At 40.6% G+C, this 24,863-nt stretch overlaps 1 protein-coding gene across 6 annotated transcripts in view; it reads right to left on the bottom strand.

Annotated features, from left to right (window-relative positions):
• SORL1 (sortilin related receptor 1) overlaps nucleotides 1-24,863 on the bottom strand; it is a 181,978-nt gene that overhangs the window by 82,261 nt on the left and 74,854 nt on the right. For all 6 annotated transcript variants that reach the window (XR_008669734.2, XM_055355797.2, XM_055355795.2 and 3 more), the window contains exons 12-16: nucleotides 18,231-18,319; nucleotides 7,069-7,247; nucleotides 5,366-5,552; nucleotides 763-891; nucleotides 181-266 (exon numbers count right to left, since the gene is read on the bottom strand). Coding sequence is in view for 5 of the 6 variants with exons in the window: in XM_055355797.2 (XP_055211772.2) it covers nucleotides 181-266; nucleotides 763-891; nucleotides 5,366-5,552; nucleotides 7,069-7,247; nucleotides 18,231-18,319 (670 nt within the window). In the remaining variant the exon portion in view is untranslated. The remainder of the gene's footprint in view (nucleotides 1-180; nucleotides 267-762; nucleotides 892-5,365; nucleotides 5,553-7,068; nucleotides 7,248-18,230; nucleotides 18,320-24,863) is intronic.

The raw sequence follows: 24,863 nt of genomic DNA, 5'->3' as shown, positions 1-24,863 counted from the left end.
CTATGTATAAGTTCAGTGTGGAAACCAACCTTAGGGAAAAGAGGAAGCTCTGTGATGCTTGTGACGGCCATTGTTTTTCTCCACTCAATTAAAGGAGCCACAAGCCCGGACTTGGGTGAGATGGTGATACTGCTTCAACCATGTCTCAAGAAACGAAAGGGAAGAAACCACCTCTCTTACCTGCCAGGGGACAGGGGACCAGCTCTCCTTCCAGTCGTGCTTCAACATCTCCTCCGCTACAAGTGTCCCCAGAAATCTTCCGGTAGCTGTCACCCCACCCCAAGAGCAAGAGGTCAGAAACATGGAAGAATAGCCACAAAGGCATCCCAGCTGGAAATACATTTACTACCCACGGCCAGTAGAGTCCATCCACTCATTTCCCTTTAGAACTAGAAAGAGGATGTTCGTAGTTCTGAGTCAGTTCTGCTTATAATTAGACTAGGCAGGCCCAGACAATTTAGGGCACTGTCCTGGCCAAGATTTTTAAATATATCTCTTGAATACATTCCTCTGAAGATGTTTCCCTGCTGAAGTTGATGACTTAAGATATTCCTAGAGTTTCAGGGATGCTTACAGACTTGCAATGTGGAGGTAGGAGAGTTTACAAATACCATAATTTATAATGTTGCCCAAACTACTTGCAGGCTGTTAACTTGGAATTCTAGAATTTAGAGTGTAGGGCAATCCAGATGGTCCTCTATGCTCTCTCGCTCCATGTGCGGACCGCTGAGAACCTGACAGGGCAACCTCTGTGATACATACCCTCTCGTTCTCCTGTAAGTAGAACCCACAGGGCAAGGCACAGGAGGGGAGTATGACTTTCCAGAAAATTCCGGATCTGGAACACAAACCTCTAATGACAAATCTTCACTCATCTTGAAACCGAAGTCACTAAAAAGGCAATTGGGCTTTGTTAAGGCCACTGTTTTATACATTTCAGGCATTCCTGTACCAATTCTGCTGACTTCACCTTACTACTTTTCACTTTTATTATAAGTTATTTAACATGTCCCTTTAAAGAATATTTACTTTTTATATAAAATACATCTTCAAAAGAAGATTTATATCAGAACCACAGTTGGAAAAACACAATCACATGCCATAAATAGACCAAAAAAAAATAAAAATCATCATGCCAAATCAAAACAGTATTAAATTTTAGCCAGATCCAGTTCCCTACTCTAAGACTCTGAACCTGCCCTCTCTGTTAAAAGGGATTAGGCAAATGTCACAGTTACTAGCAACCAATGAGACTTTCTTTTTGACAGAATCTGAAGAAGTAAAAGGGAAATTTTAAAAGAATAACCTTTTTAAAAAATTATTTGGGGCCGGGCATGGTGGTTCACGCCTGTAATCCCAACACTTTGGGAGGCCAAGGCAGACATATTGTTTAAGCCCAGGAGTTCAAGACCAACGTGGGCAACATGGTAAGACCCTGTCTCTACAAAAAAGAATAAAAAAAAATAGCCAGGTATGGTGCTGCACACCTGTGGTCCCAGCTACTTGGGAGGCTGAGGTGGGAGAATCATTTGAGCCCAGGAGGTCAAGGCTGCAGTGAGCCGTGATTGTGCCACTGCACTCCAGCCTGGGCAACAGAGCAAGCCCCTGTCTCAGAAAAAAAGAAAAAATTTGACTAGGGGTTCAATGTTATTTAAGAGTATATCCACATACTAGCTAAGTCATCCTGTACTTTGAGATACATTAGTTAGGTTCATGAGACCTCCTGTGATCTGGAGTCACATCTGCCAAACCTCCCAGCTTGAAGGGCAGCATCCTGGAGTAGGAAGCAGGAGGCCTCAGTCGAAGACGATTCTAAAACGAGGTGACTGTACTATGAATGTTCTGAGGCCCTTCCAAACCTGTAAATTCTATAATTCAATGAATTACAGAATATATTCAAAGAATTATAGAACAGAACATATATTCCACGTTCATGTGCTCTACCAGAACACATTTATTTGCTCTATTCAATTCAACAAATATTTAGGTCCAGCATGGTAGCTCACGCCTGTAATCCCAGCATTTTGGGAGCCTGAGGCAGGTGGATCACTTGAGGTCAGGAGTTCTAGACCAGCCTGGGCAACATGGCAAAACCCCGTCTCTACTAAAAATACAAAAATCAGCTGGGCATGGTGGCACACACCTGTAATCCCAGCTACTCTGGAGGCTGAGGCAAGAGAATGGCTTGAACTTGGGAGGCAGAGGTTGCAGTGAGCCAAGATTGCACCACTGCACTCCAGCCTGGGTGACAGAGTGAGACTCTGTCCCAGAAAAACAAAAAACAAAAAGAAAAACTCCAAATATTCATTAAACATTTCTGACACAAAAAGTATTAACAGATACACAGAGAGTGATTTGTGTGCATTATATCATAATCCACATTTAATAGTTTGTAAGAATTGTTCAAAAGGCAGCAGTTTTGTCACTGTATCAAATGTGCCTCTTTCATTACCTCAGTTCGTTATTACTGAACGGCCACTTTAAATCTTTTTAGGAACCAGATAAAGCATTAGCTAATTACTTATTTGCCTCCAATAGCAAAGCACTCTTCCTGGGCAGCTTTCTTTGACCATAGGTCATGACCTAGTGGACTCTGAAAGTACTTGGGAGGCCCAAGACTAGATTCTTCCCCTCCCAAAAAAGTGCAAAAGATTGCAAAAGGCCCCATCATACATTTAAAAGTCAATGTTGTCTCCTAAAACTTGTGTTTTAATTATATGTGTGTATGTATCTACACATACATGTGTAAGTACAGGGTCATAAGAGAAAATGTATTATTTACTAGGGGTTGCAGTCAAGAAGGTGAAAGCTGTATGACTTGGCAATGTCGAGAAATATAAGAATATAAAAGAATCTACCATGGAAATCAGGAAACATGGGCCAATAGCTGGGCTTCCCAGTGTGGTCTAAAAGGACTATCAGAAATAACCTGGTGTTCAAACACAGTTGTCAACCAGTACCTGAACTAATGGAAAGATACTATAAGCTTGCTCATTCTCATCTCATTTCCTGACATCCATCTTGGGACCATTTTCCTTCTCAGTGCCATAGTCCAATGCCATCAAACATCTCCAAGAGCCATATAGTTGGGCTGGCTGCCTTCCAGCAGCTACAGCAAGCAGAGAAACAATTGGGGGGGGGTGGAGCGGGGAACAGCTGACATCCATATACCCCTTACCATTTCAGAGGGTCATCACCCCACGATCTCATTTGGCCTGCAACCCAACTCCACGAGGGGCAGAGCAGGTGGTTTTACTGGTCTACAATAAAAACACTCCACATACAAGCAGGGTGAGCATACAGCAGGTTCCAGCAAGGCAGATGGGGTGGGCATGGTAGACCAGTAGGTCCCAGGCCAGTTTACCCAGAAGGGCACACCAAGCTCCATTTCTTTTCTTGTGTGTGTGATTTTTTTTTTTTTTTTTGGTGAGGGTTGGGGAAATGTAGGGCAAGAGAGAAAATTTTAATGTTATTTGTTTTTAAGCCTAAATGTCATGAAAAAAAAAACCCCAAAGATTTGTTAGACTTTCTTACCTATTTTTTACTTAGTCTTAATTTTATTTTGAAGTACATATTGGGGATAGGAAGACGGGAGAGAGAGGGCACTATGATCTTTTCAGGGATTAGGACCTCTCCAGTCTCAAGCCGGTCTGGGGAGGACTACCTGGAGCCAACAAAGCTCTCAGATTAGATTAGACTATAATGCAAAAGTGTGTAAGAAAGAGCAGAAGGCAAACGGCATGGAACTGACGTCACCAAGAACATCAGCCAGCTCTGTGCTTTTGCTGTTAAAGAGTCTGTGTCGTTACCTTGGGAGCACACACCTTTCTAAGGAAATGACTGTCTTCTCTGTTCTAAGCCTTGCTGCTCAAAGGGTGAATGTGCAGATAAGCAGCAGCCACATCTCTTGGGAGCTTGATGGGAACACAGAGCCCCAGAACTCCTGAGGCAGAATCTGCATGTGACCAAGGCAGAATCTGCAAGTGATTCATATGCACCTTAAAGTTTCAGAAGCACTGGTCGAGAACAGAAGTGGCCAAACCTGGTTGGCCATTTTTGTAAATAGAGATTTACTGGATCACAGCCACGTTCATTCCTCTAGAGCTGCTTTCATTCACCCATGAGCACTGCCATGGGCAAAGTGAGGAGTTGTAACGCAGATCATAGAAACCATATGGCCTACAAAGTCTAAAACATTTACTATATGACCATGTTCCAACCTCTGGTCTAGAATACATCAGAGGTTTCTGGCTTTAGTCAAGACAAGTACAGCTGCCCAAAGCAAAATCTAGTTCCTCTGTGCCTCAGCAACCACTGAAATATGAGTTGTGTATTTATATTAAATACCCATGGCTCTCTTGGTGCTCCTGACTAAACTACAATGATTTCATGCTGAATTACAGACTACAGTGACTGTCCAGGAGCTCTGAGATCCTGTGTACTCTGCCACTAGAATCCTCTTCCTACAGCTAAGCTCTGTTCTGATCATCAACTCTCCTCAAAAGCCCCTGAAGACCTCCTCCTAATTATAGAATAAGGTTCATCCCCTCTAAGGTCTCTCTCCCCTACTGTATTCTATCTTTTCAGCCTCATCTCCAATTATCATCCCCATGTCATACACCCAACAAGGCATCCCAATTCAACTCCCAACCACACCCTGCTGCCTCTACACCTGCCTGTTGCAGACACATGGTCTCAAAACACTGCTGTCTGCAAATATAGACGCTCCCTGAGAGCCCAGCTCAAACAGCACTTCTTCCAAAAATTTCCTCATTCTCCAACAGCAATCCACAGCCCTCTCATTCCTTTCAATAGTCACAATAAAAGTGCCAGTTCCTCCTCTGAGGCACTTGCTCTCTTCTACCTCCTGTGCCAATTAGCCATGCACAAATCACTTCTCCTACTTCTAGCATTCGCAGCAGTGCCTTGGATATTTTGCTTAAGGAATAATAAATGATGCAAACACACACACATATACATACACTAACATCCCCTCGTTTCAGATAAAGAAATAAATCCCCTCTAGAATAGGGTCCTAAGGAGAAGGATTAAAAACAATGAAACCTTCAGCATATTTTTGGGTTACCCTAATAGAAATAAATCCCAGAGCTATCTATTCCTGTAGAAATAGCTGCAGATCTCCTAGACACCTCTACCGCATTACCTGGCTATAAGAACTAAAGAAAACAACTTACATGAAACATGCCTAGCACAGTTCCTGGCACATAAAAGATGCTTCACAAATACTTGTTTCCTTCTATTCCCTTCCTTTGCTCAGGGAAAGGGACCATGGCTAATCTCTTCCCACAACACTGCTGAGTGAATAAAACACAACTCAGTCCCCAGCCATCAAAGAAGAACTGACCATTCATAGTCCTCCCGGGTGCAGGAGCAGTTGGACACGACCACCGGCCTGTCAAAGTCCTCTCCATTGAAGCATGTGGCATGGGGGGTCCTCCGTTTGAAAACAGTCTTGTGTCCCAGCAAACACTCATTCCCCCGCTCATCAGATGGTGACCACAGCTTGTAGTCATTCTCTGTGCAGGGAACTCCTAAAGAAAAAGGAACACAGCACGAAGCATTAGAGGCAGGCCCATGTAGGGTTTCCTGCTATGCCTCAAGGTGCCTGGCCTCAACCCCCACTTCTTGTCTATCTGTTGCCACCCCGCAAGCACACAGACCCTCCAATCAGCTTGCTTTGAAGCTGGGCAGCCCTATGCCAATGAAAAGGATACCTGAAATGCAGGCATTTGCCTGGAAAAGTTGGAAAGAAGCAAGCCACCTTTAGGCACTATCCAAATTTCCGAAACATTACAGAAGAGTCAGCAGTGCCCTTTAGACACGAGTACTCAGAAGTGTTTCTCTCCTAGAGAACTAGGGAACAGCTGAATCCTTGATGAGCAATACCACTGGGGGTTAATGTTCCTGGCCTGCTTCCTCGGGCAGTGAGGGCACATCTGGTAGTGTGGCCCGAAGGCAATGGAGGGCTCGCTGGCCCTACTTGAAGGTACAGGATCTCCATGGAAAGAGGCTGGAAAATGCTAAGATACCTTGCACCATCACTCCATCTGCCACGTTCATTGAAATGTCTAAGTAGGGTGCTTTCTACAAGCATTCCAAAGTATGCCTATGTCTATGTTGGCACTTTGTGTCTCTTATATATGTGTCTTCAGTCAGATTAGATACTACCCGAAGCTGATACACAACCTTTGACTCAATGCCATGCAAATCAGTAAACTTATTAAACTCCTACAGACTGTTAGGCTATCAGGCTTTCCAGTAGGTGCAATACAAATATGCACAGGGCAAGTTCTTATCTTTAAGGGCTTTATAATCTAGTCAATGGAAGGTGAAACACACCAAGTGACAGACACAAAGTTATGCATACACTTATGTTCTGGACATAGAGAAGAAGGGAGACGTCTTCTGGTTGGGATATCAGCCACAAATGTGTTGGATCCTGAGATATGAAAAGGATTTCGAGTAGGGGAGGCTGAATGGGTGGAGATGAGAAGAAACAGGGCACTCTGGGCAGCTAGAATCAGGTTAGCCAAGGCTGAGAGGTAGGAAAGCGTAAGATAACATGGGGAAGCAGGGAGAGGATGCTGAAGAGTTTCACTTCTCCCTGCATACTTATGCATCCTGTATCTAGATTAGCAGATCACAACTAGATCCTAGATGGCTTTGAGAGGACCCTGCATCGCTTGGCACACTGATTTACAGAGAGTCAGGCACACTCACTGAATACGTCCAATTGGCACTGCTGATTTGGAAATACGTTTTTCATTCATGCATTTATCTACATATTCAGCAGACATATATTTAAACTTCTTATGTGCCAGGAACTGCATGAGGAAACTAAGATACAAAGAATAACACCCAGTCTTACTAAGAAGAATTGAGCAGGCCTTCAATTACCTCCCTATGCTTTTTGCTAACTCTTATGGGCCCATCTCCCCCAATAAATGTCAGGCTCTTCTGAGTACACAGTATCTAAGCTGGTGCTTTGCACATAACAGGAAGCCCATGCATATCCATGTGAAAAGGTCCAAGGAGGCAGCAGCTTACCCAAGGCATCCGTGGCATTGACCTGGAGGATCAGCCAGCTGTGGACATTCTCTTTGTTCGAGCCAAAGATGGTGAAGACAGTGCTCTTCTCCCCAGGTTCTGTGAGGAGGCCATACACAAACACTGGCTTCTCAGAGAAGATGAATGTTTTCCAGGTCTCCCCTTCATTGGTACTGTATCTGCCCAAATGCAAGTAAGAGAATCCTTGCAGTGAAAGTCTCTAAGAAAAAGGCTTGGTTTCCATATAACATTCACCAGGAATAGGAACCAGGGCTTCTTGGAGAAATGGCTGATCCTGGGCTAAGGCAGGGAAAGTTTAAGGAAATGCTCAGAAATAAATGCAGTCATCTCAAAAGAACACAGGAACCAGCCTGATGGGGCTCCAACTGGCCGAATTTAGGAGAATTCAAACATAAAAAAGAAAAATGATGGTAACAGATTACACACTGAATGAAAATAGGACATGGGTCTCTAATGATACTAAAAGACAGAGGAGCAAAAGAGAAATTTTTTCTTTTTTTTTTTCTTTTTTTTGAGATGGAGTCTCACTCTGTCACCCAGGCTGGAGTGCAGTGGCGTGATCTTGGCTCACTACAAGCTCTGCCTCCTGGGTTCATGCCATTCTCCTGCCTCAGCCTCCTGAGTAGCTGGGACTACAGGTGCCCGCCACCACACCCGGCTAATTTTTTTTTTTTTTTGTATTTGTATTTGTAGTAAAGACGGGGTTTCACCATGTTAGCCAGGATGATCTCGACCTCCCGACCTCGTGATCCGCCTGCCTTAGCCTCCCAAAGTGCTGGGATTACAGTCATGAGCCACCGCGTCTGGCCCCCAATTTTTTTCTTATATTAGAATGGCACTTAATAAGGGTTGGACACAATAATATATATATTATAATATAATATAATATAATATAATTACAGAAAAATTATCCCCACTGCAATAACTAAATCACACAAGGATCATCACTGGATGCTAAAACCATTCGGTGAAAGTGTTGGGGCCAGGATGTTCAGATGATCTGAACAGACAAATCATTCACTACAAATGGGGAAATAAAATTTTACAAAACATAATCTTACAATGAATGATCAGAGAGTCACAATCTTAACTAAACATCATCAATAGCAGGACAACTTGATATTAGGTGCCTCCTGAATAAAGCATTGAGAATAACACATCCTCTGGGTACTATTCTATACAACTGGACAAATCCAAAATGTGGGATATTCTACATGATTACTGCTCCAGATTCTTCAAAAAAAAAATCAAGGCCACAAAAACCAAATAAATAAAGAAAAAAGGCAGATAATGTGTTATAGATTTTAAAAGACTAAAGGAGTATAAAAGCCAAATGCAATGACTAAACAAATTTGCAATGTGTAAATCCAATCCAGGGTTTAGTTCAGGACTGGCTAAATCCCAGATTGAAGGGGAAAAGTGGCCATAAATAATTTGAGACAACTGAGAAAATATAGTCTATAAGTCATACCGAGTTCATGTTAATTTTCTTAGGTGTGAGAATGGCATTGTGATTATATAGGAAAATGCCCTCATTTATTGGAGATACACATTTAAGTAGCTGTGAGGGAGCATGATGTCTGCAACTTTCTTTAAAATGATTCAGCTAAAAAATAATGGATGGATACACAGGATAGATAAATAGACCAATGATAGAAGTAGAGCAAACCGGCAAATGCTAACAGTTTGTGACTCTAGGTGAAGGTTTCATGGGTGTTCGTTATACGGTTTTTCCAACTTTTCCGTGGTCTTAGAAATTAAAAAGTAAAAAGTTGAAGGAAAGTATATACTGAGGAAAGTCTCCAAGACAGACTTTAACAGAAGCAGGAAGCCAGCCCTTGAAAAACTAAGCCCCGTTTGAGTAACTGCACTGATTTTACATTATCTTTGGTGTCGAAGAAGGAGAAGAGGGACAGAGAGGGAGGCAAGGAAGAAAATCTGCCCAACACTAGTTTTATCACCCAGTGAGCTGGTGAGACGCTTGACATGAGAAATCACTCAATTCAAGCCTTCTTTAGAATCACAGGGCTTCTGGGTCCTTCTTAAATCCAAATTATATGCGAAACTTTATCTTTCACCTTTCTCATGTTTTTGAGATTTTAGTTTTACACCTTTGGGATTCTAATCCTTGACAGAAATCTTTTCATGACATCACTCTATCCAAACACTTCATCTCATATTGAGATTATTAAAATCGATTTGGCTAGGTGTGGTGGCACATGCCTGTGATCCCAGCACTTTGGGAGGCCAAGGCAGAAGGATCTTTTGAGGCCAGGAGTTTGAGACCAGCCTGAGAAACATAATGAGAACCACATCTCTACAGAAAAATTTTTTAAAAAATTAGTCACGTGTGGTGGTGCCCCCTGTGGTCCCAGCTACTCCTCTAGAGGCTGAGGTGTGAGGATTGCTTGAGTCCAAGAGTGTGAGGCTGCAGTGTGCCATGACTGCACCACTGCAGTCCCACCTGGATGACAGAGCGAGACCCTGCCTTAAAAAAAAAAAAAAAAAAAAGATACTGCTACAAAAAGGCTAGGGATTAAACCAACTGGTAGGGTTACAAGGCAGAATAATAAATGTCAATGGGAGACTAAGTAATCTCCCCCTACAAATCTCTCACAAGGGGAGAAATCTCACCTGGCAGATATGCTTTTGGTTTAAGAAAATTTTGAAACAGATATTTGGATAAATTAACTCATTCAGTCTCCTTCTTGTAACCAGTGTGATAAGCTAAAGGTTTGTATTACTTTTAAAGCAAACTGAACCAACAGAGTCAACCTATTATCCAGACATGATGGTAGCCATCTGCCCACTCAGTGGTAATGCTAAAGTCCATCTATGTATACATTGCCAAGTTAATTCTCTTTAAGAGCTCCTCGAACCCAACATAACCTCAGGAAATGATCACCCCATTTCTTGAGAGTTCCCAGAGGACTCTGACAATAACTCATTAATGAAATAACAAGCAGGTACATGACCAAGCATAGCTTGTATCTGAAAATACACTGCTCATTTAGAAAATGGTGCTCTTCAGAATTTTGGGGAAAAGGCTCTTGTCTTATCAACAGCAACAGTTAAGAGAACACGCATTTTGGACTGAATTCTGACCCCCAAAGGAGAACTTGTATGGGTAAAAGTAAGTGACAAGAACCTTGTGAAGAAACAAAGTCATCTTTGCATTCTTTTTTTTTTTTTTTTTTTTTTGTATTTTTAGTAGAGATGGGATTTCACCTTGTTGGTCAGACTGGTCTCAAACTCCTGACATCAAATGATCCACCCACCTCAGCCTCCCAGAGTGCTGGGATTACAGGCGTGAGCCACCGCGTCTGGCCCATCTTTGCATTCTTAAGTTATGAAAGAGGATATAGGGCACTAGCCTTTAGGAATGAAGAAATCAAACTGTTCAGATAAAAATATAGACATAATCCCAGGGCCAAAAACTCTCAAGAAGATGGGAAGGCCAGATAATATAATAATAAAACATAATATAACCACAGATACTCTAAAAGGAAGAAGTGTGGTAGATACCCAACTTAGGACTCTAGCAGGCAACTACCCAGAAAAGTTCCTGATGAGTTCAGGTTTCTAAAGAACACATTCAAGATGGGAAAAAAGGTCATATAACCAAGAGCAACAAATTCAGTTACTGCTAGCTAATTCTAGCTGTAATTCTCATAGCCAGTAGTCTGTTGGAATAGTAGCAAGATAAGTTCAAAATGAATCAAGGTTTATGTTTCAAATTACCAAAATAATTGGCAGACTGGTGGGTCAATGGATTGGTTATCTGGCAAGTTCTATAAAGAATTAGAAAGGAATAGGATCATTGCTCTGATGGCCAATAGAATAAATAATAGCAGACATAATCATATGTATCAATTTAAAAAAACAGAGCACTTGATACACATTCGTCCATTCGTTCATTCATTCATTCATTTATGAAAACCATCACCCAGTTCTTCCTATCTTTACTAGAACTTTGAATTGAAAATACTTTATGTTTTCTGGCTGATTGGAAAGCTGAGAACAAAAGAAATAAAGACTTCGTTAGTAAAAAAAAAGAAAAAAATCTTTGAATAACAACATAGTAGTAAAGCTGGGTCTAAAAAAAAAACAGAAAAAAAAATTTCTATTTGCTTTTATCTTTATCAAGGAAAATAATCTTCAAATCGGACAAGAAAAACCATTTAAGTTAAAGGAAAATGAGTACAAAATAAATTCTAAGGAACTGAAAGACTTAGGATGATTATAGCATCCTTTTCAATAATCTCTAGAAGAATTATGAAGAACAAAGATCTCAAAAACTAGAATGTGAAAACACTTTTATTTCCTCAATGAAGAAAAGGTGGTTTCAAGAATGGATTATGAAACAGTCTATTTGAGAGCACTCAGACGAAAAGAAGGTCAAGGCTAAGAACCCAAATGGTTTCACACACAAGTCACAACAGACTAACTCTATTTCCTTTCCTCGTGGTAATTCTTGATTTGAAAAACAGGACAATGACACAGAACATTCTTTTTTTCATGAAGATCTTTGTGGACCACGCAGTCAGATAAAATTCACTGATGGTAAAATAAGCACATCCCAAGAGTGCTGACGTATGGTTTGATCTCAACCCAAGATAAGACTTCTAGTTCTCACAGAGCTCAACACATCTGTCAATGATCTGGATAGGGATCTGGAAGGCGAATCTGCCAAATTTGCAAAGGGTAAAAGGCTAATTGTATAAATAATATAATAAATGCCGGGGCCAGGCACGGAGGCTCACGCCTGTAATCCCAGCACTTTGGGAGGCTGGGCGGATCACAAGGTCAAGAAATCGAGACCAGCCTGACCAACAAGGTGAAATCCTGTCTCTACTAAAAATACAAAAATTAGCTGGGCGTGGTGGTGCATGCCTGTAATCCCAGCTACTCGGGAGGCTGAGGCAGGAGAATCGCTTGAACCTGGGAGGCGGAGGTTGCAGTGAGCCAAGATGGCGCCACTGCACTCCAGCCTAAGCGACAGAGTGAGACTCTGTCTCAAAAAAATAAATAAATGCCAAAAATACAATTCAAACCAAAAAAATAACCAAAAATAAAAATAAAGCTCCACACGTAGTTTCAAAAACCTGTTTGCTCAAACACAGGACGGGGAACATCCGGTCTTTAATAAGATCCATAAGAAAGAAGGATCTCAGGTATTTTAGTTAAAGTGAACTCAGCCTACTGATACCAGCTAAAAGATTGATAAATCTCAAAATCATTATGCTGAGTAAAAGGAGCCAAATACAAAACATACAAACAAATGAAATTCTGGAATAGGCAGCTACAGTGATAAACATACCAGTGGTTGCCTGTAATTGGGGCAGGGGTTTGGGGGTGGAGAGCACTGACTGGAAAGGGGCACGTGAGTATTTTCTGGAGTGATGGAAATACTCTACATCTTGACATGCACCCTTCAGAACTGATTAAATGGTGTAGTCAATATCTGAGCATCCTGTGGTATGCAAATGATACCTCCTCTCAAAAAAAAAAAAATAGGAGCCACCAGTTTGAGATGGCTGTTAAAAATGGAAACACTGTCACAGGTTTTTATTAATAGATACAGAGTGTTCAGAATCATGAAGGCAAAATCTCAACATCTTCTGCATGTATCAGGCTATTGGGGCCAAATCCAGGTACCACATTTTAAGGCACTGACATCGTGAGGCAGACGTAAGGGAGAACCTAGAAGATGGAGATTGAGGATCTATAGAATATGAGGAAAGGAACTGGGGATATTCATCATGAAATGGCAGACACTCAGGAGAACATGACAGGGTCCTTAAATACTTGCAAGGCTTTCATGCAAAAGGAAGTATCTACTGTGCATCTCTAGGGAGCAGAACAAAGTCCACGAATAGAAGCTGGAGGGAGGAGAATTTGGGCTCTCCCTTACCAGAGAACCTTAATTCACAAATGAATTAGTGAACAAATGAACAGCAAACTGTCCCAAAGTAAAATGGAAGCACCTTTTGATATGGCAAATTCCCCATTAATAGAAATGTTCAAGTATAGAACAAAAGATTGTCTATCACAGATGGCATGGAGAAACTTCTCGCAAAGGGTGGCGGAAGGCTGCACCAGATGTTGTAATATGTCCAGATTCCTGCTGGACATTGCCCCCTGGACACACCACAGAGGCTTCAATTCAACCTGTCCATGTCTGTATTTAATATACAGCCCTGCAAGCCTACTCCTTTACCTCTGCCTTTCTATGAGCGATATAATCACTTCTCCCATCATCCCAGGTGAATCAGAAACCATGCCCTGCAGACTTAGTCCTCAAACGCACCCCAGCATCAGCTCTCACCTCCATTCTCTCTCCACTGAATCCATCCTCTCCATTCTGCCAGATCCATCATTCTATAATGCAAGTCTAGCCATGTCATTCCCCTACTAAAATCCTTCAAAGGGACCCTATCACCTCAAAGCAAACTTTAATCTCTTTAGTAAGGCACAGGTGAGGTCCCCCAGGACCTGGCCTCTACATACACACCTTCCTCCAGCCTCGTTTCTCACCACTTCCCACCTGGAAATTTGCATTCTATTAATACTCAAGAGCCGTGCACATTCCCCACTGATCATGCTTTGGCCCTTGCTCAAGGTCTCTCTAGACCTGGAAAAGCATTCCGACCTTGCTTTGTATCCTTTTAGGCTCAGCTGGGGTTTCCTCTCTCAGAAGTCCTCCTTTGTCCCCCAGATAGCATCACCTGGCCCTCATTCTGGCTCCCACCGCACCCAGCGCTCTCCATAATCTTATACCTCACTGTATTTCAGTGACTTGATTTTGCGAGTGTTTTCTACTGGATTGCCGTTCATCAGGAATAAGACCTCTTACTTTCCTGCCCCTGGCACCTCGAATCTTTCCTAGCACACAGAAAGGGCATTATTCATAAACGCTTGTTGAAGGAAGTTAAAGAAACTGCACTGCAACTCCGTTTCTCGGTTTCTTAACAGTTAAAAGGTGATAAAGACCAAGCTTGGTGGCTGACACCTGTAATCCCAACACTTAGGAAGGCAGGTGGATCACTTTGAACTCAGGAGTTCAAATGAGAACAACCTGGGCAACATGGCGAAACCTGTCTCTACCAAAAAAAAAAAAAGATATAAAAATTAGCCAGGCATGGTGGCTCATGCCTGTGGTCCCAGCTACTGGGAGGCTGAGATGGGAGGACCGCTTGAGTCTGGGAAGAGGAGGTTGCAGTGAGCCGAGATCGCACCACTGCACTCCAGAAAAAACAAAAAACAAAACACACAGTGATAAGAACACCTGCTTCTCTATATCTCAAGGGGCAGAAAAACCACAGGGGTTAGGATAAAGTAGGGGTGGCTCTCCCGACAACTGTACCATTGAGAGGTGCTGCAAGCAAGTGAAGACATTAACCACTGCCTCCCACATTCTGGAACTGTGGGGCTGCTTCCAGAGCCCAGGTCCAGAAAAGACAGCTGCTCTGCTGCGTGGAGTCCTTTCAGGGGCTTTTCAGGATTTCCAGAGACAAGCCCCTATGAAATTGGATGTCTTAGAAAAAAAAGATGCTTTGGGGCAAGTTCAAAATATTATTACTGACTACGAATAATATCATCACGCTGACAAGCAAACCGCAGCGAAGAAACAGAAATTGATCTTCTCTTCCGTGATCAAGCTGACAAACGTGTTTGAATCTTCTTCGGTCAGGGTGCAAAAATGCAACAGCCCCTTCTCTGACGAAAAAGCCACTGCCCCTATGCCTCCCGCGAGCAGGTTCACAGGAGCAGCGGGCTGAATGAACGAATAAGTGGATCCCCAGTGCAGGTTCTTATTTACCCATTTCAGACATGTAGACACAAGAGCAAAACAAAGTGTTCCACTTCTTGCTCTCAATTTCAATTAACAATAACAAAGATAACAGTCTCAGAGGAGACTCAAGGCAGAAGCTGAAACAAGTAACAGTCAACTCCTAGATATCTGTGCTAATCAGGGAGAGAAAGACATGCATAACTTAAAAGAACATCAACCAAAAAAAAAAAAAACCCTAATGTTTACTTTGAGCAATGCTTCAATTGCTGTCCCCACTACAACCTATTTGAGTTACTAATGCTACTTTACTTGGCTTTCCTCCCTAAAGATGAGTAAAATCAGAGCAGAAAGCCCTCTTTCAAACAACCCCCTCCTCCCAGCCTCTCTCTCTGCATCTGGCTCAGAAACATCACAGAGCCACAGTGGGCACAGGCAGCTCCCGATCAGTGCCCTGCTCGCCTTTGCATCCTTGGTATCTAGCACAGCATCTGCTTCATTGTAGATGTTCGACAGTTGTCTGTGTAATTGACCTGAAATGATTCCTAACAGAAATATGCTCAAGTTCCAGTGTGGGCATTAACTCCTGACTAATCTCTTATTCCCTCATGTGAAAACTAAGGAAAGTGGATTAGGTAATCTCTGGTGTCTCTTGGGTACCACCAGGTTGCACACATCCAGGGAGCCTCCACTCACATCTGTGCTCCAGGGGTTGTCATTGACATGGAGCACAGTGGCAGTGGTCCCCTTGGAGCTGTGCAATTGGCACACTAGCTAGGTCTCCTCTAGTTTTATAAATCAGTTAAAAAAAAAACCATAAGCAATCTTGGATGATTAAGTATGCATGACCTATTTCAATCAAATATTTGCTAAGTGCCTGGTAACCTATATCGAGCAGAAATATTTACCTACAAAGACCTTACTAACGAGTTGCAGAATTCTGGCACATCATGTAAAGGTAACTAACATAAGGAGTCAGAATATGATCAATGCCAAATGAATGGGACAGCCTATACATGCTACGAGTCATAAAGGAAAAGAGATCTCTGTGATTGAGGAGGCCAAACTTAGAAGGGGCCTGAAGCCCTAGCCCAGCAACAGATATCCAGTCTTGTCAGAAGCCACCTGTCCTTGTGCATGGGTGTCACAGTAAATCACCATTGTAGTCTGAGAATATCAACTAACTTGAATATTATTTCTTGCTTTTCAGAGCAGCAGGGGAAGAAGCAAAATACCTCTGTGAACAACACACTGAGTAAATGCCAGGTGGCTACACAGATTTAGGCCAAACTCAGGTTGTTACGTGGGACACATGCACCTGTCAATACGAGGCTTGTATGTATTTTCATATTTTCAAATGCTTTATTTGAACTATTCAAACAGACACCTCCAAATGAAACCTATACAAATAGAGGAATGCTACAGTGTCCATAATCCCCCAAAGTCTACAACCCCCAAGTCATTTCAAAATGTCTGGGGAAGGCTTTATGATTTTCTGGCAGCAAGTTTATTTTCCTGATCATGTTTTGCTCCAGCTAGTGCAGAATGACGCTGCGTTCCCTGAGCACATATGCACCGACAGATGGTGTAAGAGGACTAGAATCACACTAACTCCTTCAGAGGAGCCAGTTTGGAATGCAAATTTAATTTTCAGAGAAGTTAAACAAGGCAAATCGAGAACTGACTCTGAAATCTGAAAGCCATACAAAGAATGAAATGTATTCCTAGGAAGCCAAACTATGTCCCCTACGTGCGTATTACACACATAGCAGTATACCAAACACTACAATTGTTTCCTCGCCCACCTTTCAACTACAGGGTGGCAGGCATCCTATTCATCTACAGATACACAGCATCTGGCACAATCGGTGCTTGCTGAACATGTGAAATGAAAATTAAATTAATGGGTATATAAATGATAGCACAAATGTGGGAAGTACTGTGCTCTGTGATGGTCGTTGTCTGAGCAAACACCAATCTGAATATGAATACAGAGTGTTGCACACAAACAGGACCTCTTCGGAGTATTGCCTCTAAAGAAATAGCTAACCAGTGCTACATGGAACAGAGAACAGCCAGGTGGAATGCCAAATACCAGTACTTTGCTTCTCTCTCCTTCTCTGAGGCCAGGCTGCTCAGCACATGTCAAATTAACCACAGGGAAAAAAAAACAGCTGCTAAGATCTCTTTTTCCAAACCACCCACCTCTCACTTACTGCTGGCCCCGTTTCTAAAAGGAGCAAAAAAAAAGAAAGCTTTGTCCTCGCAATAAACAAGATAGTTACAGAAGCCCTCTCCAGATCCTTCACCAATCCATCTAATGGGTTCAGCTCAAAAACAGGGAGAAGTGTGGTCCAGCATGAACTTGACCTAACATGAACCATTCAGAAACGAGCCAAAGGTAATCAGAGGACTGGTTCTGATAAAATCAGAACATAAGGGTGTAGAGGTTACAAACTCTTGACAGTTTTGCTTTTCAGAACAATATATTGCAAAGAATGTACGACGCAATCGAAAAACCCAAGTGCTAATCCTGTCTCTGTCACTAACAAAGGGAATGACCCTGGGCAAGTTACTTTGCCTTGCTGAGCCTGTTTTCTCATCTGTGAAATGATGCAGTTAACCCTAAACACCCCTTCCAGCTCCATGAGACCCCCCCACCAACCTAACGCACCAAAAGTCAATGGCTATCAAGTTGTATGCATTCTGTCATTGTTACTCATGTATTATTATTATTATTGCTATTTATTATTAGTCATTCTGTGTAATAAAGACACAAAGCAAAGAAGGACAAATTAAAGAGCCTCCAATTAATTATTTGGCCATTATTATTAATTGCCCTCTTGCTCACAATCTCCCTTTGTGATGGAAAGGACAGGTTCTTATATTCCCATTTTGGAGATAAAGAGTTTAAATCAGGGTGGGCACAGTGGCTCACACCTGTAATCCAAGCATTTTGGGAGGCCGAGACAGGTGGATCACCTGAGGTCAGGGGTTCGAGACTAGCCTGATCAACATGGTAAAACCCTGTCTCTACTAAAAATACAAAAATTAGCCAGACGTGGTGGCAGGCACCTGTAATCCCAGACTCAGGAGGCTGAGGCAGGAGAATCGCTTCAACCCAGGAGGTGGAGGTTGCAGTGAGCTGAGATCGCACCATTGTATTCCTGCCTGGGGGAGAGAGCAAGACTCCATCTCAAAAAAAAAAAAAAAAGTTTAACTCATATCCGGAGATCACAAATTGTGCTGTCAACAACATAGTGCTGTAGAGAGATAATCCAATTATAATCACAGATGTAAATTTCTGGGAGAAAGTTTGATGTTAAAAGGCCTCATCAGAGACACTTACTTTAGCTCGTTGGTTTCCATGCCCTGGGCAATGGCCGTGATGATTCCGCCGTGGTCTCCCCACGTGTAGTAGTGAGGTCCAGGAAGTGCCTGAAGAGGAAAAATCCATGGTGACACCACTGCTGTGGAGGTAATTGTGCAGAAACCATGTACACATGCCCACAGGCATGCACACACGTGCACATAGACATAACAGCAATGACAACCACTTGAAAACAATTTTTCCGTTTACAGAAGACATTGACATCCATTATCTCATCTGTTCCACACAATCCTAGGGACAGGTGGAGCAAGTTCTAGTATCTCAATTTTTTTCCCAAATGAAGAAACACGGGCTTAATATTAAAATGGTAGACTGTGAACAGCAGAGGTAGGACTCAAATCCAAATCTATGACTCCCACCAACCCTTGATTAAAAATTAAGTAACTGGGGTTTCAGTTCTACTATGACAGTATTAGCCCTCTATACCCCATCCTTCCTGCTAATTACAGGTGAAAACTCTGGACAAAAAACAACTACCAGTGGATGCTGAAAAGTAAACAAAAGCAAGCCGCTTGTGGAGACTTAAAACCTAGAGAAGCTACACACACAAGTCATGAATATCCTGGTAAAGCTTTGCCCAAAGGAAAAGTCCCAGTCATGGGGTGCACCTCAGTCTCAGTCACAGCTAAAACTGCAATAGATATTATTTCCCCCAAAGGAACCAGAGAAAGGAGCCCCTATAGGGTAGGCAAAGTGTGGATGGAATCCCATAGCTGGGAGTGTCAAAAAAGTAAATCCCCTAATTTTGTATATGAACTTACGCAAGTCGCAGCCTAACCCCTGAAGTGTACATGCATGAAACAGACACAAACCAGTGTAACAAAGGCTTAGCATACTGAACTGAGAGTTAAACTACCACCTACAGAAAGCAAGACAGAACTCAGGGTCAGAACCTAAACAGGCTGATTACATGCTGAGACAAAAATGTCAATATCCTCCAGAAGGCTTAATTTCATGAATTTCATTCATATGTGCAGAATACAAACCAAAATTACTTAACATACAGCATACAAACATATCCATAAGATGTGTCCAATTCTCAAGGGAAAAGATAGTCAAAAGGTGCCAATCCCAAGTGACCCATATATTGGAATTTTTTTTTAATTTTTTATTTTTTGAGACACAGTCTCACTCTGTTGCCCAGGCTGGAGTGCAGTGGTGCAATCTCAGCTCACTGCAACCTCTGCCTCCTGGGTTCAAGTGATTCTCCTGCTTCAACCTCCCAAGTAGCTGGGATTACAGGCATGCACTACCACGCCCAGCTCATTTTTATATTTTTAGTACAGACAGGGTTTCACCATGTTGGTCAGGCTGGTCTCGAGCTCCTGACCTCAAGTGCTTCCACCTGCCTCGGCCTCCCAAAGTGCTGGGATTATAGGCATGAGCCACCATACCTGGCTGGAATTTTAAAATAGCTATTATAACCATGTCCCATGAGGGAAAGAAAAACACATGTGAAATGAATGAGAGAAAAGAATTCTCCCAGAGAAGTGGAAACAATTTTTAAAAAGAAACCAAACAAATTTTATAACAGAAAAATATAATGTCCGAAATAAGAAATTTACTGATGGGCTCAACATCAGAAAAGCAATGATAAATGAATTAGTGAACTTCAAAATAAATATAGATCTGTAGAAATTATAGATCTATCTGTCTGTTCTAGAGAACATACGGGGGGAAAAGATTTCAAAGAAAGAAAGATTGCCAAGGACATAGGCAACAATAACAGTAGGTCTAATATGTAACTGGAGTCCGAGAAGAACAGGAGAAAGGGATGGGAGCAGAAAAAAAATATCTGAAGAAATAATGGCTGAAAATTTCCCAAATTTGTTGAAAGATATAAATATAGATTCAAAATCAGCATCTACATAGAGAATAAACTCAAAGAAAAGCCCTCCTAGACACATCATACCAAAACTGCTGAAAACCAATGAAAAAAAATCTTCAAAGCATCTAGAGAAAAATGGCATGTTACACACAGGAGAATGATAGCTAAAGTGAAGAGAGGTTTCTCATCAGAACCCACGGAAACAAGAAAACAGTAGACATCTTTAAAGTACTGGAAGAAAATTACTGTCAACCCAGAATTCTCTATCCAATAAACATATCCTTCAGGAATGAAGGTAAATAAAACAGAAATTTCAAAAGAGGGAAAAACAAGAGAATTCACAGCCAACAGATCTCACTACAGGAAATGCTATAGGAATTTCTTTAGGCTATAGGGAAATTTCCCATGGGTAAACAGAGATTTTTGCAGAATGAACAGCAAGCAAGAGAAATGGTAAATATCTGGGTAAATATTTAAGTTCTTTGAAATTCATATGATAATTTAAAGCAAAAACAAGCACTGCTTTGTGGATTTTGTAATGTGTGTTGATGTGATAAATATGAAAATAACATATAGGTGGGGGAGGAGAAAAGGGACTTGTATGGTTGAAAGGGTTCTAAATTTTACGTTAAGTGCAATTATCAACTCAAAGAAGACTATAAAAGATTAGATATGTATGTTGTAATCCTTAGAGAAGTCGCTAGAAATACACATAGATAAGCCCCCCAAAAAATCTAAATAAAAGTAGAATACTTAATGTATCTAGATAATACAAAAGGAGAGAGGACAGAAGGAACAGAGGAATAATAAATAGGAGAAATGAAAAGAAAATAAATTAAATATCAGGCCTAAATTCAAATATATCAATAATTATATTAAATGTTAATGGCCTAAGCATTTCAGTTAAAAAGGAGAGCTTGGCAGAATGAGCAAAAAAAGCAAGACCCTACTATATGTTGTCTAGAAGAAACACTTCAAAGAACTGGGCATGGTGGCATGTGCCTTTAATTCCAACTATTTGGCAGGATCACTTGAACCCAGGAGTTTAAGACCAGCCTGGACAACACACAAGACCCAACTTCAAAAAACAGGAAAAAAAAACACTTTAAATATAAAGACATAGATAGGTTGAAAGCGAATGGATGTTAAAAGATGTACTATCCAGGGCTGGGCGTGGTATCTCACACCTGTAACCCCAGCACTTTGGGAGGCCAAGGCGGGTGGATCACTTGAGGTCAGGAGTTCAAGACCAACCTAACCAACATGGCGAAACCCTGTCTCTATTAGAAATACAAAAATTAGCCGGGTGTGGTGGTGAGCGCCTGAAATCCCAGCTACTCGGGAGGCTGAGGCAGGAGAATCACTTGAACCCAGGAGGCCGAGGTCGCAGTGAGCCGAGATCATACCATTGCACTCCAGCCTGGGTGACAGAGTAAGACACCAACTCAAAAAAAGATGTACTATCCAAATAGTAAACAGAAGAAGGTTACAGTAACTATTTTAATATCAGATCAAATAGATTTTAAGACACATGGCATTACAATAGATAAAGAGAGATAGTTCATAATGATAAAAGGGACAATTCATGAGAAAATATTATTATAAATGTGAATACACTTAACAACAGAGACTCAAAATGCATACCAAAATAAAGCAAAAATTGACAGAATTTAAAGGAGCAAGAGGCAATTTCAGAATCATAGCAGATCTTACCATTCCTCTCTTAGGAATTTAGAGAACTAGAACCCCCAAAAATCAATATGAACACAAAAGATCTGAACAACATTATCAACCACCTTCATATAAATAATATCTACAGAACACTACCTCAAACAACTGCTTAATACATATTCCTTCCCAGTGCACATGATATATTCAACAATATAGACCACAGGCTGGATCTCAAAACAAATCTCAACAAATCTAAAGGGACTGAAATCATACAAAGTATCTTCTCTGACTATAGGAAATTAAATTAGAAATCAATAACAAGATATCTATGAAACCCCCAAATACCTGCAAATTAAATAACACTTTGCTAAGTAACTTATCTTTTGAAGATAAAAATCAAGAGATATTTATGGATTGATGAAAATGTTCTGGAATCAGATAATGGTGATGACTGAATAATACTAAAAACATATGAACTGTACACTTTAAAATGGTGAACTTTATAGTATGTGAATTACATCTCGGTTTTATCTGTTTTTTTATTTTTTTGAGACCCGGTCTTGCTCTGTCACCCAGGCTGGAGTGCACTGACACAATCACAGCTCACTGCAACCTTGACCTCCTGGGCTCAAGTGAGTCTCCCACCTCAGCCCCCAGAGTAACTGGGATCACAGGTATGCCCAGTTAATTTTTTTATTTTTTGTAGAGACAAGGTTTTGCTATGGTGCCTGGGCTGGTCTTGAACTCCTGGCCTCAAGTGATCCTCCTGCCTTGGTCTTCCTAAGTGCTGGGATTACAGGCATGAGCCACTGTGTGCAGCCTATATCTCAGTTTTAAAAGGGGACATTAAATATACTCTGAACTTAAAAACACTAAAAACATATCTAAATATGTGGCATATAGCTAAATTAGTACTTAAAGGAAAACTTACAGCTTTAAATGCTTACATTAGAAAAGAAGATATAAAATCAATAACCCAAGGTTATATCTTAATAAGCTACAAAAAGAACAACAAAACAAATAAGGGAAAAAATAATAATAAAGAAAAAAAGCAACAAAACAGAAAACAGACAATAGAAAATCAACAGAGCCAAAAGCAGATTCTTTGGAAAGATCAACAGTATTGAAACACCTAAACAAACAAAAAATAGAGAAAATACACATATCACCAATATCAAGAATGAAATCATCACCAAAGATCCTACAGACATTAAAAAGATAAAGAGAATATATCATTGATAACATAAGGCCAACAAATGTCACAACTTACATGAAGGGACAAATTTCTTGAAACACACAACTCATCAAAATTGAAACAAAAAGAAGAAAATCTGAATAGTCTTATATCAACGAGAGAAATTAAATCTCTTATCAAAAAATATTCCCAAAAAGAAAACTCAATGCCTGGACAGTTTCATTAGGGAATTACTCAAGAAAAAATAACACCAAACTTTGTCCTAAAAAAGAGGAAGAGGGGTTTAACCCTCTGCTTGTTTTATGATACTAGCCAAACACTAATATCAAAACTTAAGAAAGATTTTACAAAAAAACAAATTAAAGACAAGTATCTCTCATAAATAATGCAAAAATCTTTAACAAAATATTAGCAAATCAAACCTAGCTGCAGATAAAAAGGATAATGCATTATGACCAAGTAGAGTTTGTCCTAGTAATTCCAGGTTGTTCTAATATTCAAGAATTAATTAATGTAACATTTAATCATCATAGTAATAGAAAAAAATCATTTTAATAAATGTAAAAATAGCATTTGACAAAATCCAGTATCTGATTATGATAAAAAAAACTCAACAACTAATGATAATAGGGAGCTTCCCAAATGTTGATAAAGAAATCTACTGCTAACACCATAGTTAATGGTAAAAAGGTTGAATTGTTTCCCCCAGAGAGAGAACAAGGCAAGAATGCCCACTTTCACTACTTCTATTCAATACCGTATAGAGGTCCTAGCCATTGTGATAAGAAGAATGAAAGAAATCAGAAGGGAGAAAATGGAGGAAAGGAGGGAAAGAGAAGAAAGAAGGACAAGAAAGAAGAGAAAAAGGAAGAAGGAAAGAATGAGAGAATACATAAAAGACATTAAGATCAGAAAGGAAGAAATAAAACTGTCACTCTTTGCAAATGGTATGATTGCTTACATAGAATCTAAAAACCTACTAGAACTAATGAATTACCTTAGCAAGGTCACAGAATACAAGATGAATATATAAAAAATCAGTTGTATTCTTATATACTAGAGCAAAAATAAGAAAATAAAATTCCATTTACAGTAATACCACAAAAAATTAAAATACCTAGGAATAAAGCTAATAAAAGATGTACAGGACCTCTACATTGGAAACTACAAAGTACTGAGAGAAATTAAACAAGAAATGGAAAAAGATACTACATTCATGGATCAGAAGACTCAATAGTATTAACATGTCGATTCTCCTCCAAATTGATTCTATAAATTCAAGGCAATTATAATAAAAATCCCAGCAGATTCCATAGAAATTGACAAGCGACCCTGAAATGTATCAGGAAATATGAAGGACCTACAATAATAAAAAAGATTTTTAAAATGATCAAAGTTGAAGGACTTACCCTACTTGATCTCAACATTTACTATAAGGCTTTGGAAATTAAGATAATTTGGTATTAGTGAAAAGACAGACAGATTAATGGGACAGAATAAAGACCTGAAATAGACCCAATTGGCCTAAAATTGGCCCATATATGGCCAATTGATTTTCAAACAGGTACCAAGGCAATTCAATGGGAGAGAGAGAAGGGTTTTCAATAAATGGTGCTAAATCAATTAGATCTCCATATGGAAAAAATGAGTATCTACCCATATATCATACAAAAGACCTGAATCCAAAATATATTTTTTAAAAAACTCCTACAACTCAAAGAAGATAGACAACTCAATTATTAAAATTAGTTTTTAAAATTTATTTATATATTTATTGAGACAGGCTCTGATTCCATTGCCCAGGCTGGAATGTAGCAGCACAATCACAGCTCACTACACCTTCAACCACCAAGGCTCATGTGACCCTCTGACCTCAGCCTCCTAAGTAGCTAGGACT

The sequence above is a fragment of the Gorilla gorilla genome, chromosome 9 (genome assembly GCF_029281585.2).
Source record: "Gorilla gorilla gorilla isolate KB3781 chromosome 9, NHGRI_mGorGor1-v2.1_pri, whole genome shotgun sequence".
Classification (NCBI taxonomy): Eukaryota; Metazoa; Chordata; class Mammalia; order Primates; family Hominidae; genus Gorilla; species Gorilla gorilla.
The sequence above is the reverse complement of the archived record's forward strand: the minus strand, read 5'-3'. Positions and strand labels throughout refer to the sequence as shown.